Here is a 13,971-nt window from a genome sequence, read left to right on the forward strand (position 1 = left end):
GGAACTGCCAAATTTCTTCCCAAAGTAGCTGCACTATTTTACATTCTTAGTTTTTGGTTTTCGTTTTTTTAAAATAAAGAACCTTTACGGTTTCCTCAGCGTCCCAAAGGAGGGCCTGCTTCCGGCACCCTACCTTCAGGGCTGCCTCCGCAGTGCTCCAAACTCCCCTCCCTGCCATTCCAGGCCCTGGCACTAAGGGGCCAACACAGCAGGTCAGGCGCACTTTGGGCCTCCAGCCCGGCCCCGCCTCCTCAGCGTTAGCTAGTAGGCAAAAGGAAAACAGCTGCCCCTGAATGAGGCTATATGGACATTGTAGTTTTTTTTCCAGTCAGCAGCGCAGAGACTGTGATAAGAAAAACCACAATTTCCACAATGCCGCGGTGCTACGGCAGCCGAAGGGGCCATTCCGCGTGTGGCGCTCCCGCCCACTCTCCGGTCTCGGCGGCTCTCCAGAGCGTCTGTAAACACCCAGAGACTGTCATGGAGGGGGAGGAGGAGGCGGCGGCGGCGAAGGGAGGCGTTTGGGGCCGCCTCCAGGGTCCGCTCTGCCATTCCTGAACTGGTCCCTCGTCCCCGTGACTGTGGCATCAGGGAAGCGAACTGTTAGGCGAGAGGAGGAGGCAGCCAGACCATATCCCCTTCTTCCTCGGGGCGGGGGCCGGGCCAGGCCGGCTGAGCCGGGGGAGGGCTCCGGGAGGGAGTGCCCGGCCAGGCCAGCCTGTCTGCCGAGATGGATGACAGTAAGGTAAGTCTTGTGGTTTGCACGCGCCGCCGCCTGCTTGTCGCTCAATGCTAGTCCCGCGGCTGAACCTCTGCTATGTAGTCCACGCCAACACCCAGGAGACACCTGCCTAAAACATACCTGCGCCTCTCCAGTCACTGCCCGATGGTACCCATCCAGGAAATGAGGGAACACCGGGGCTGCTTTTTTCCAGGAAGGGCCCTCTCCTCTGGAAATCTTGCACTCCCAGGGCAACCCTGTTTGCTAGCTTTCCAGGTAGTGCAACCCCTAGTCCTTAACTTGCCTGTCGAGATAAGAAACTACTGTACTTTTTCTTCTTGCACTCTTTTGCTGCCTCCTGCCCTCTCTCCAGTTTGGAGACTTTAGCGCACTCTGAACCAGCCTTATTCCCCTTGACGATTCCCCTTTCTTCTCTCAGGCTCCCTTATTCAATGCACCATTCATATAATCAGTTCACTCCCCCTCTGAGCTATTTTCCTGCGGTTGGTTGGAACACTGCTAAACTCCTGTTGCTATTTGGCCAGTCTGGAGTTTAACCTCTTCTAGAAAGCCTTCTCAAAAATGGTGATTTTTCTCTTGTTAACCTTAGTATCCCATCACCATCCAGTTTCCCTGTCCAAATCACTTACTTTGTGATTTTAAGATAATAGATAACGTTCATTGTTGGTTAATCCAAATAGTTCATGTATAGCCTTTCTGTCTTTATTTATTGAGACGGAGTTTCGCTCTGGTTGCCCACGCTGGAGTGAAATGGCGCGATCTCGGCCCACCACAACCTCCGCCTGCGGGGCTCAAGCTTTTCTCCTGCCTCCCGGGTTCAAGCAGTTCTCCTGCCTCAGCCTCCCGAGTAGCTGGGATTACAGGCATGCACCACCACGCCCAGCTAATTTTGTATTTTTATTAGAGACAGAGTTTCTTCATGTTGGTCGGGCTGGTCTCGAACTCCCAACCTCAGGTGATCCGCCCGCCTTGGCCTCCCAAAGTGCTGGGATTACAGGCGTGAGCCACCGCACCTGGCCGCCTTTCTGTCTTTACATCTACTCACATTACTGTTGTTTAGTTTTATTTCCTGAAGATAGGGATGCTCAGGGATTTGCTTATTGATGTTTCAGGTTGTTTTGGAATTGGACTTTTTTATTTTAAGGAATCAGACTTCTAAAATTTGCCAGTTTTTAAAGTAAAAGCCATCCTTTGTGCTTCTCAGCGTCTTCTGTTTCACAGTCTCTGGCATACTCTTTATGATAGCTTGTCCTTTGGGTGTCTTTTTTTGCTGCTGCTGCAGTTTGTGTTTCACATATCCTCAGAGAGATTCAAAAAATTTCCAACTTCTCTGTGTTCCTTGTTTTATTCTTTCTTTCTTGTTTTCTCTTCCTCTTCGTGTAGAAGGCTGTGAGGAAGTGACAGCTGGAAGGGAAAACCCAGTGCAGTACTCTGGAATTGGGACTCACCTAGAGGAACGGATTGCTTGTGAAGTAGTAAACCCCTCTTAATAGGAAGTGGTATTTCCAAGACAGAAGTGGGGCACGTTTCAGGAAGCTATCGGCTCTTAGCGTGCTTAGTATGCTCAGTACGCACATTAATTCCCTTGACAAGAGTCTTGCCCTTGTTTGTTTACAACAGTGCCAACAGAATGCGGGATAACATTGTAGACTCTTTCAGTTTTGCCATAGTAACATTCGTGGGGTATGATATTGGGGAAGTGGTATTTCCAAGACAGAAGGGGAGTGTTCTGAAAGTTTTCTAGAAAAATCAGCAAGTAATTTTTTTTTTTTTTTTTTGCTTTGAGTATTTCTTTGGGGAGGGGCCATCACACTTCTTTTTTTTTTTGAGATAGAGTCTCGCTCTGTCACCCAGGCTGGAGTGCAGGGACACACTCTCGGCTCACTGCATCCTCCGTCTCCTGGGTTCAAGCAATTCTCCTGCCTCAGCCTCCTGAGTAGCTGGGACTGCAGGCGTGTGCCACCACACCCGGCTAAATTTTTATTTTTAGTAGAGACAGGGTTTCACCATGTTGGTAAGGCTGGTCTCAAACTCCTGAGTGACCTCAGGTGATCCACCCACCTTGGCCTCCCGAAGTGCTAGGAATACAGGTATAAGCCACCGCGCCCGGCCAGGACATCACACTTCTACTCAGTGAAGAGAAATGTTTTTATATTTTTCGTCTTTTTTACCTCTATTATGCCATGAATTCATAGGGAATAAGTTCCAGTAGCTCAGGCTCTTTTCCACTGGTGGAGCAGACTGGTGCTTCAATTGAACTCAGGTACCTTTCTTTTTTAGTTTACTTTTTTTTTTTTTTTTTGAGATAGGGTTTTGCGCTGTTGCCCAGGCTGGAGTGCGTTGCTGTGATCACAACTCACTGCAGCCTTGAACTCCTGGGCTCAAAGCAGTCCTCCACCTCAGCCTCCCAAGTGACTGGGACTACAGGAATTCACATCTACGCCCAGCTAATTTTTTGCAGAGAGGAGGGTCTCACTGGCTTCTTTTTCTGATCATTTTCCTTCACACGTTTCTGGAAGCTGTCAGCTCTTAAGAGTACTTAATATGCTCAGTACACACATTAATTCTCTTGGCAAGAATCTTTTCTTTTTTTGTTTACAACAGTGCCAGCAGAATGCTGGGTAACATTGTAGACCCTTCCAGTTTTGCCATAGTAAGATTTGTAAGGCATTCCTTTTTTTTTTGAGATGGAGTCTCTGTTCCCAGGCTGGAGTGCAGTGGCATGATTTCAGCTCACTGCAATCTCTGCCTCCCGGGTTTAAGCTATTCTCCTACCCCGGCCTCGCTAGTAGGTGTGACTACAGGCATGGGTCACCATGCCCGGCTAATTTTGTTTTTTGAGACAGGGTCTTGCTCTGTTGCCCAGGCTTGATGCAGTAGTACAGTCTTGGCTCACTGTAAACTCTGCCTCCAGGGTTCAAGTGATTCTCCTGCCTCAGCCTCCTGAGTAGCTGGGATTACAGGTGCATGCCACCACAACTGATTAATTTTTGTATTTTTATTAGAGACAGGGTTTTGCCATGTTGGCCAGGCTGGTCTCGAACTCCTGGCCTCAAGTGATCCACACACCTTGGTCTCCCAAAGTGCTAAGATTACAGACGTGAGCCATTGCACCTGGCCAACTTTTTGCATGTTTTAGCAGAAACAGGATTTCATCATGTTGGCCAGGCTGGTCTGGAACTCCTGACCTCAGGTGATCTGTGTAGGACATTCCTTTTTAAACAGTCCCCATTCCATTGATGTCTACAATATCACCCTTCTTTTTTTTTTTTTCTTTGAGATGGAGTCTTGCTCTGTCACCAGGCTGGAGTACAGTGGTGCAATCTCGGCTCACTGCAACCTCTGACTCCCTGTTTCAAGCCATTCTCCTGCCTCAGCCTGCCGAGTAGCTGGGATTACAGGCATGTGCCACCGTGCCCAGCTAATTTTTGTATTTTTAGTAGAGCTGGGGCTTCACTATGTTGGCCAGGATGGTCTTGATCTCCTGACCTCGTGATCTGACCGTGTCGGCCTCCCAAAGTACTGGGATTACAGGTGTGAGCCACTGAGCCCAGCTACAATATCACCTTTCTTGTAGGTTTCCATGTATGTGGCCAAAGGAACAATTCCGTGTGTTCTAAAAGGCCTGGAGAACATCTGTTGGTGCCTTTTCTCTTTCCCTTTGTGCTAATCATTTTGATGAATTACTGGAAGATGGCAGTTCCAGCCAAAAGGCAGAAATAATATTTCATAAAAATCTTTGCTAGCTTGATCTTTCAGTGTTAATTTTAAAATTAAATCTTAATGCTGTGTCCATTATTTTGTCCAGAAAATAATACTAATGTTATGGGTGTTTAAGGATGGTAGAAGAACATATTGTTCTTTATGTTTCCTAACTTGAGATTCAGAATATATTCTTTCTGGTTTTCAGTTTTTTCCTTTTCAGACCTTTGCAACATTTAACAGCTTACTGAAAGTCTTCAATAATTTCAGATAAGTCCAAGAAACATAGGATTCTGGGCTATTTTACTTAGCTATAAGATCACATAAAGGTTATTTCTAAAACCAGCAATCTGGTGGGGTGAAAGAAGGTTCAAAATGTCATTGTTTAGCTTAAAAGAGTGAAGTTAAAATTTGAGGGTAAGCTATCTGTGAATTACCTCCTAAAGGATACACAGTAAGCACAATGAATTCAATTCTCACTCTTTATTAATTCATTGTTTTTATAAGTACTTAGAAACCAGCAGCTTTAAAAACCTTAGTGAGTATCAAAAAGAAAATTCATTTTAAATGTCTCCGGATGGAGAGTGCCTCTGCAGTACTCTACTTGCACTTCAAATGCATGTTGTAGTTGTAGATGAGTAATATTTACATGTCATGTACAATACTAGACTCTCCTTCAGCAGTCAGGCAGTGTGAAACTGTCCTTATGTAAGGCTTTGGCAGCTCCCAGCCCTGCCTTTTCTGTGCCCTAGTTATAATCCCACAAAATGGTACTGTCTTCCTAGTATATACAGACATACACACAAAACATACTTTTCCCTCACATTCTGTATGAGTCACAGTTTCTGGTTCCATTTTCCTCAGTGTAAGGGAAGACGAGGATTGGGGTTTGGAAGTATGGTGGCTGTGCCAGTGAGAGCATAAAGGATGACAAACTGGCTGACAGCAAGACCAGGGCAATAGGAAGAGGACAGAGTAGGCAGGAACAGCAGTTATAGAGAGGTAGTATTTGACTGAGTAGGTCAGGAAACATGATGATGATGATGATGTGAGGACCTCCCTTTATAAAGATTTTATATTCTGAGTTGTTTTTACCAGTGGTGATAAATGAATTTGCTGAGAGTTCTCCACACTCTGCCATCTAGCCGGCTGGAGTGAGAGCAGGACAAATTTGAATGGGGAACAGCTTTGCCTCCCAAGTTTCTAGCAGTGTGCCTAATACAGCATAAAGTACTCATTAATAGAGATTGAATTGAATTGAATCAGGGTGACAAGAAGGAGATTGCCCTGATGTACTTGGGCTTTATTAATCAGTGTGCTCCAGCTGAGCAAACCAGCCAGCACATACTTACCATGGCAAATGAGAGAAATAAAGCAAGAGATAGATTGGGCATCTCAAAGTGGGGTTTAGGAAAGTGTTAAGTAGCAGAGCTCAGTTGCTAACTGAGTAGATCTCCTACTAGGCTAGGTGGGAAGGAAAAAATCTTGGCTAATTTATTTACTTTTTTGAGCTTCCATTTCCTTATCTGTTAAATGTGGCCAATAGGTGAGGTTTTGGTGAATATTAGGGATGATACGTTTAAAGCTCTAGTACAGACCCTAAAACATAGTAGGCTCTCAAAACACGTTACCATTATTATATTACCTAACAGTGAATCCTTGGGCCTTTCCACAGTGCAGTAGGTCCCTAAGATGCTCATTTTAGTAATTCCTAAGTATATGCTGTTGTATAAGATTTGTAGCATCTATACTACCCTTTGCTCCAGACTGTGCCCTAGATGGGACAGGGGCAGTGGGGTGGGACATAAAATGAACTTAAGCTCTGTCATTAACTGTTAGATAGTGTGAGAAAGGTAGTCTCCTGAGGCCACCTCCATGTTTACCACTAGGAAAAAGTACTTGTTTTTATGAAAATCTCTTCTCCTTGGCTGGAATTACAAGCTCATGCTTGTAATTCCAGCACTTTGAGAGACTGAGGTGGGTGGATTGAGTTCAGGAGTTCAAGATCAGCATGGGCAACATGGCGAAACCCCATCTCTTCAAAAAATACAAAAATTATCCAGGTGTGGTGGTATGCAGCTGTAATCCCAGCTACTCAGGAGGGAGGCTGAGGCACGAGAACTGCATAAGCCCAGGAGGTGGAGGTTACTGTGAGCCGAGATTGTGCCACTGCACTCCAGCCTGGGCAATGGAGCTGGACTCTGTCTCAAAAAAGAAAAAAAAGAAAGTTTGTTCTCCCTTGACCTGCTACATTCAATTAGAAAATAGAAATGTGTTATTTTCAGAGGCTTTGATCATAGATAGAAAGTTCTCATTTTTTAATTTTATGTTGGACTTTATGTTTATTGAATGAACACATGAATAAATTGAAATATCCTAAGGTGTCAAGATCTAGTTGAGGGACTGATGCAGTGGGCTGGCTGATGGATGCAGCATGCCAAGATGGGCTGTCATTTCCCTCCACACTTCTTTTCTACCTTGTGTTCTACGTGATTATCTGGAAATGAGGTTTCTTGCACTTTCCTTACCCCTTTAACCCCCTTCCTCTGCCAAAGTCTTCTGATTCTTTCCTGTTCTGAGTAGTGCTGGTTCTCAAAAAAATTTTTAATTTGACAAAAAAATCTCTTTGACATTCTCACATATATTCTTTGGCTCCTTAACCATCCTCTGCTGCAGTTGGAGCTACCTTCCTTGGGCCGTGCCTTATAGCCCAGACATATTCTGCTTTTCCTGTCCTCTTACATCAACACTTTCTAGAAGACCAAGACAAAAGAGCCATGTCATCTGTTAAACAAATCTCTGACAGTAGACATTAATGTGCTTATGTGCTTGCTGTCTTGTCTTTTCTTTTTTTTTTTTGAAACAGTCTCACTCTGTTGCCTGGACTGGGCACAGTGGTGCAATCATGGTTCACCGCAGCCTCCACCTCCCTGGCTCATTCGATTCTCCCACTTCAGCCTCTGGAATAGCTGGGACCACAGGCGCCTGCCACCACTCTTGATTACAAATTTAAAAATATTTTTTGTAGAGACAGCCTGTGTTGTTTAGGCTGGTTTCAAACTCCCAAACTCAAGCAATCTGCCCGTCTTGTCCTCCCAAAGTGCTGAGATTATAGACGTGAGCCACCATGCCCGGCCACCTTTCTTTCTTGTCTAGGTTACACGCACATTTCAACTTGAGTACCTCTACAGATAATTCAGAAACCAAGGAGTAATTTAAATACCACAGAAACCAGTTGAAATCTAAGTTTAAATAACCTTAATCTAAATTTAATCTAAGTTTAAATAACCTTATTCAGAATGTTTTGTCCTCTAAGATTTTCAGGAAAGTTTATTTATTAATTCATCCAACATTTGTTGGACACCTAATACGTACGAGGCATTGTGCTAGGCATTGGAGTTGCAAAGATGATTAAGAGTTTGTAACTGTTCTCAGGGAATATTTTATTGGGTGAGGCAGACAAATAGAAACGTAATTACGATATGGTGAGGTAGAAAATGAGGACAATAGAGGCAAAGTTCTTTTGGGGCACTAAGAGTGGATGCTAAACTGTCGAGGTATGTCAGACATGGGTTTACAGAGTAGGAATGAATCTTTAAAGAACTGGAGCCCCCTCCAAAACAGGAAAGATGGAATATCGTGTACTAAAGCATCTTGCACAGTAAAGTAAGTATTTTGGTACAGCTGGAGAAGGATCGACAGACTTTCTGTAAAGGGCCGTGCACACTGTATGGTCTCTGTTGGAATTATTCCACCCTGCCATTGTATTATGAAAGCAACCATAAGCAGAATATAATGAATGGGCATGGCTGTGTTCCAGTAAAACTTTATTTTCAAAAACTGGGCCGGGCACAGTGACTCATGTACAGGTGTGAGCCAGCATTTTGGGAGGCCAAGGTGGGCAGATCACCAGAGGTCAGGAGTTTGAGACCAGCCTGACCAACATGGAGAAACCCCCGTCTCTACTAAAAATGCAAAATTAGCCGGGCATGGTGGTGCATACCTGTAATCCCAGCCACTCGGGAGGCTGAGGCAGGAGAATTGCTTGAACCCAGAAGGCGGAGGCTGCAGTGAGCCGAGATCGCACCATTGCACTCTAGCCTGGGCAACAAGAGCAAAACTCTGTCTCAAAAAAAAGAAAAAAAAATTGGCAGTAGGCTGTATTTGGGTTGCCAGCAGGGCGGTAATTTATTAACCCTGAACTACAGCATAAAGCACAAGTAGAGGTGTGGTCAGAGATGAGGATGAAAGATAAGCAGGGACCAAATTACAATATACCTGGTAAACAAGGCTGAGAAATTTGGGTCAGTATTTTTCAGAGTGGAAGAGACCTGGTGAATCGGATTCTTTCGGGATAGGGTCTGGGAATTTTGTGAGTGGCTTCCCAGTTGAGTGGCTCTTAATGTGCGATGGGGTTTGAAAACCAAGGCCATAGATGTTGGGGAGCCATTGAATGGTTTTAAAGCACAAGTGACAAAATCAGATTTGTGTTTTTGAAGAAAAATGCCAGTGCCTATATGGAGAACAGATTAGGGTGAAAATGTAGGAACTGGGACAAGACCAGAGGCAGATGGTCCAATTATGAAAGAACATGGGTTTTAGCATATGACTTGAGTTCAAATCTCATTTTCACCCTTTCAAACTGTTGTGATTTTGGACAGATTATTTAATCTCTTCAGATATTACTTTCTTCAGATACAGATTGGGTGTGTTCACAAGGGCCTTATTGAGTTATTGTGAGAATTACATGTAGTATATGTGTGATCCCATACCAAAAGAACTTAATACGTACTGAGTTCAATAAATCCTGGTCTTTTTTGAGTTCATTGGTCTGGTTAGATTGTGCAGAAGGAAAGGCCTGAAGACCATATTAGAGACTTTACAACGTAAGTTGCAGTTGATGCGGCGTGCTTAAAATTCCGAAAGGATAAAGAGTGGAGAGAATAGAGAGCTAAAGAGAGCCCTGGAAAACTCTAAAGTGATCAGAAGATTCCTGAAGAATAGGACTCAGCAAAATAAACTGAAAAGAGAGGTCAGTGACGTAAGAGAACCAGAAGACAGGGCTGTTGTGCCGTCTAAGAGTGGAGAGACTTTTAAAAAGAGGACTTACCAGTTGCAGGGGATGGGGGAAGGGATAGGGATTGGGAGAGGAGAGGCAGAAGTTAACTCTCAGGCTAGAGATGTCTACTTGATCTTTCTCCTGTCGACTAGAAAAACTGGCAGAAAGGTAACAGCAGGAAGATGTGAGTAGACTTTGCTGCTTTCTGTAGATCTGGCAAATAAAAAAAGAGAAGAAGCCTAACCCACAGCTGTGAAGGAAGTTATGGGAGCCTTAACATCAAATGAAAATGCCACTGCTTGTTTTGTTTTTTCTTTAAAGTGGTAAAGAGCAGTGGCTAGCCACATTCATATTTATCTTATTTTTCTTTAATCTGTGGGAGATAACTTTTCTCTTTATGTTTTTAAGAGAAAGACAAAACAAGCCCTCCTGTTTTCCTTTTTGGCTGAGGCTGCTGGTACTTCTTCATCTAGATACAGTAGTTCTCTTAACTTTAACAACTTGAAACTTTTAGTAGTCGCCTTAATTAGAGCATCAGGATGTAAATAAGTGTAAAAAGGGTGATAAAAGAAGAGTTCTTAATTGGTTTTCAGATTTCACATCCCTGAGAGGGAGCATTTCCTTTTAACAGCTTTAAAGTTGGTGGTGGTAGTAGTGTCAATTTGAAGCACTTTCAAAATATCGCTGATTTTTCTTTTTCATTTATTCATTAAATTATCAATCTTTTAATAAATATCTCTTAAATGCCTGGCTCTGTGCTGGACACTGTGGGATTGCAAAAGAGTAGAAAACATAGCTTCTGTGCTTGAGGAGCTCAGACTGCTTGGGGAGATAGAAAAATGTGTGAGTCCACTAAAAAAACAATATAACAAAGCATATAAATTCAGTGTGATATTAACTCTGTGTTCCAGGACTTTCTTTTTTTTTTTTTTTTTTTGAGACGGAGTCTCGCTCTATCGCCCAGGCTGGAGTGTAGTGGCCGGATCTCAGCTCACTGCAAGCTCCGCCTCCCGGGTTTAGGCCATTCTCCTGCCTCACCCTCCCGAGTAGCTGGGACTATAGGCGCCCGCCACCTCGCCCGGCTATTTTTTTGTATTTTTAGTAGAGACGGGGTTTCACGGTGTTAGCCAGGATGGTCTCAATCTCCTGACCTCGTGATCCACCCATCTCGGCCTCCCAAAGTGCTGGGATTACAGGCTTGAGCCACTGCGCCCGGCCCAGGACTTTGAAGAAAAATGACTTATGGATTGAGGGTGGTGGTCAGTGAGAGCTTCAGAGAAAGAGGGCTAGAGCTGATCTTAACAAAATAAAACAAGATTTGCCTTGGATGGTGGGAGGATAGAGGGAAAATAGAAATGTAGGTATAGTTAGAAATGCAGGGGATGGGGTTCAGGCTGGTGGTCTCTAGGGAGACTGGCTTGCGTTAATACAGAGGGTGCCTGCTAGAGAACTGGCTTTGTGCAGGAATCCTGGATGCAGTGGGCTGAATGGTGGCCCCTAAAAAGGTATGTCCATGTCTTAATCCCTGGAACCTGTGGTTATCACCTTATATGGTAAAACAGTGAATATTACCTTGGATGGCAAAAGATGTGATTAAGGATTTTGAGAGGAGGAGCTTATCCTCCATTATCTAGATGGGCCCTAAATCCAGTGACAAGTGTCCTTTTAAGACTGAGGCAGAGGGAGCTTTGATGGACAGATGAGGAAGCAGTGTGACCCCTGAGGCAGATTGGAGTGATGTGGCCACAAGTCAAGGAATGCTGGCAGCCACCAGAAGCTGGAGAGGCGAAGAGTGGATTCTCCCTCATGGCCTGCAGAGGGAATGCAGCTCCACCAGACTGCCCCAGTCTGGACTTCCAGAGCCAGAGAATAAATTTCTGGGTTTAAGCCACCACATTTGTGGTAATTTGTTATAGCAGCCCCAAGAAATGAGTATAATGGATATGGTGACTTAGTAAGTAGTGCTGAGCCAGAGGTCTCTTCTTGAACTTGAGGGTGACATGGCCGGGGCCATTAGAGAAAATGTATTATTTCTATAATGATCAGGTATTACTTTTTTACAGTGAAGAAAAGCACCCTAAAGTTATGAAAAGAAAGGTTAATCTGGCAGCTCTTTGCAAAATGGATTGACTATGAAAGTGGGGTGGAAAAGGGGAGATGCACTGGGCACCTATTGTAACAACCTGTGAGTAGTGCCCTGACTGGTGGTGGGGTGTCAGTGAAGCAGGATATTTCCTGGACCCTTTCACAGGACTCACTACAGGGGTGCCTCATATACTCAGCCCACCACTCTCAGCTCCTTGCAGTAGGGAGCATGTGAGCAAACGAGTGAGGGAACCGGAGTGAATGAGCACTGGAATCGGCCAGCTGCTTTGGTGCTGGCAGGAGTGAACTTTATGCAGACCCAAAGACAGCATCCAGGTCGGGGTGCCTGAGACTTCCGAAGCCCCAGAGGGAGTGTTACAGTGCTCTTTGAGCTCTGCCATCCGTGGCTGGCCCAACTGTTAATAGCTCAGTGGACCCTTTGCTTTTTCTTGTGAGGCAACTGCTCTCCACCAGCAGGGGCAGATGGCCAGTGTGACAGCCTTTTGTTTCTACACTTGTGGCTCCCAAGCTCTTATCCATCATCCAGGTAAAATGAGGTCACACAAATGAATTGAAGGATGGTGAATGCAGGGGATTTTATTGCTGATGAAAGTGGTTCTCAGCAGGAGGGGGAACTGAAAAGGGGATGGGACTGGTAAGTAATCTTCCCTTGAAGTCCAGCTGTCTCCAGCCAGACTCTTCTCTGAAGTTACGCCATCAAGCCATTCCTCTGAAATCAAGCTGCTTCTCTCTGACATCCAGTTGTAGTCTCGTCTACTGGCCGAGTTTGGGGGTTTTATAGGCACAGGATGGGGTGGGGCAGGGCCATGGGTGGCTTAGGAAAAGGCAACATTTGAGTGGGAAAACAGGGATGTAAGTTCTCATTTTGGGCCGTCATTTCAGGCTTTTTGGCTTGAGGATGGGTTTTGTCGGGGACCCACCCTTTTCTGTCTAGAATTTTCTGTCTCCTGTCCCTATCAGTAGGAATGGTGAAGAAGAGAGAAATCAGAGGTTTATGAAGGAATACATTGGCATCACTTTAGTGGGTGGGCATGGAGAATCACAATAGTAGAGGGAAACTTCAATGAGGTGTAACATGAAAAAGTTTGTTAGTTAACCTCCTCAGCACACCGCTTAACTGAGTGCCTAATATCAAAGTGAGTTGCATTAAGTGAATGACTGTATATCATAAATACAACAGTGTATTTAATGCACCTGTCAGTGTTAGAGCTTTTTCAAGGAATTATATGATCAGGTTAATGCGTCCTGTCTGAGATGGGGATGGGAATAGGCATGCTGATTACCTTCTGACAGGCTGCCATGATACAAATCTGGGGACTTGGGTTCTAGTCCTTGCTCTGATGGAAGTCTCTGGACTAAAATCTTGTCATCTATGAAATGAAGAGATCACATATCCATGTCTGTGTATACACATCCCTCCACCACCAGCATTCTTGTCTACATTGATATTCTGCTGTCTGCAGTGTTACTGTTTGTTTCATATCTGCTGCTTTTCGCTAGTCTAAATAAATGCATGAAGGTTAAGGGTCCTATTGCTTTATATTTATCCCTAGAGTTTTACAGTGTTTGGGACAAAGTGAGTATTTAATAAAGGTCATTGAATAAAGGAATTAATGTGCCCCTCTTTACCTGAAAAAGATGAGGGTAATAGTGCTTACCTCATCCGAGGTAGTGTGAAATAACATGAGATAGCGTGTAGGCCTCATTCAAGGCCTTGTTCATAATGAGCGCTTTCTGACCACACACCCTACCCTGATTTAGCCCCGAATTTATGTTTTTATTCTGTTTGTCCTGAAAAATGGGAAGTAAATGGTCCAAGAATCTTTGGAATAGGATTAAATGTGGGTGCTGGAGACTTCTTCATTTTAAGAAGCCCCAGTTAACTCCTAAAGAGCATGCAACTATAATTATGTGTTCTCTTTCTGTGGAAGTTAAACTTGTTGACTGTGAAGCCTAGGCCATCCATAATTTCCTCAGGCCTTTGCAGACTGGTTTCTATTTTGTCTTTTGCTGTAATGGTTCATTTTAGAATTATCAGCAATGATTAAATCCAGTTTTATCTTAATTCTCAACCTTAAAACTCATGAGTTAGAACCTTATGCTTGACCCCTCCCCTCCAGAATACTCATTCTCCTCATAAGCTTCTGTATCTGTGCTACCTTGATTCTTCCCTTTCAGCTATTCTTTTGCTTTTTCAGGTTCACTGGGCAACCATGTCTTTTTAAAAAATAATAGCTTTATTGAAAGGTAATTCACAAACCATAACATTCACCTTGTAATTTGTTCATCCTATGATTTGTAGTATATTCACAGAGTTGTGCAATGATCATCACTATCTAATTCCAGAACAGTTCCATCACTC

The 13,971-nt window shown here is 44.2% G+C and overlaps 1 protein-coding gene across 1 annotated transcript in view; it reads left to right on the top strand.

Annotated features, from left to right (window-relative positions):
• The first annotated feature begins 385 nt into the window (after window positions 1-385).
• CREBL2 (cAMP responsive element binding protein-like 2) overlaps window positions 386-13,971 on the top strand; it is a 44,568-nt gene continuing 30,982 nt past the window's right edge. The window contains exon 1 of the mRNA XM_011955663.1: window positions 386-745. Within this exon, the coding sequence (XP_011811053.1) occupies window positions 731-745 (15 nt within the window). The 5' untranslated portion in view covers window positions 386-730. The remainder of the gene's footprint in view (window positions 746-13,971) is intronic.

The sequence above is a fragment of the Colobus angolensis genome, unplaced genomic scaffold (assembly GCF_000951035.1).
Source record: "Colobus angolensis palliatus isolate OR3802 unplaced genomic scaffold, Cang.pa_1.0 Scaffold11, whole genome shotgun sequence".
Classification (NCBI taxonomy): Eukaryota; Metazoa; Chordata; class Mammalia; order Primates; family Cercopithecidae; genus Colobus; species Colobus angolensis.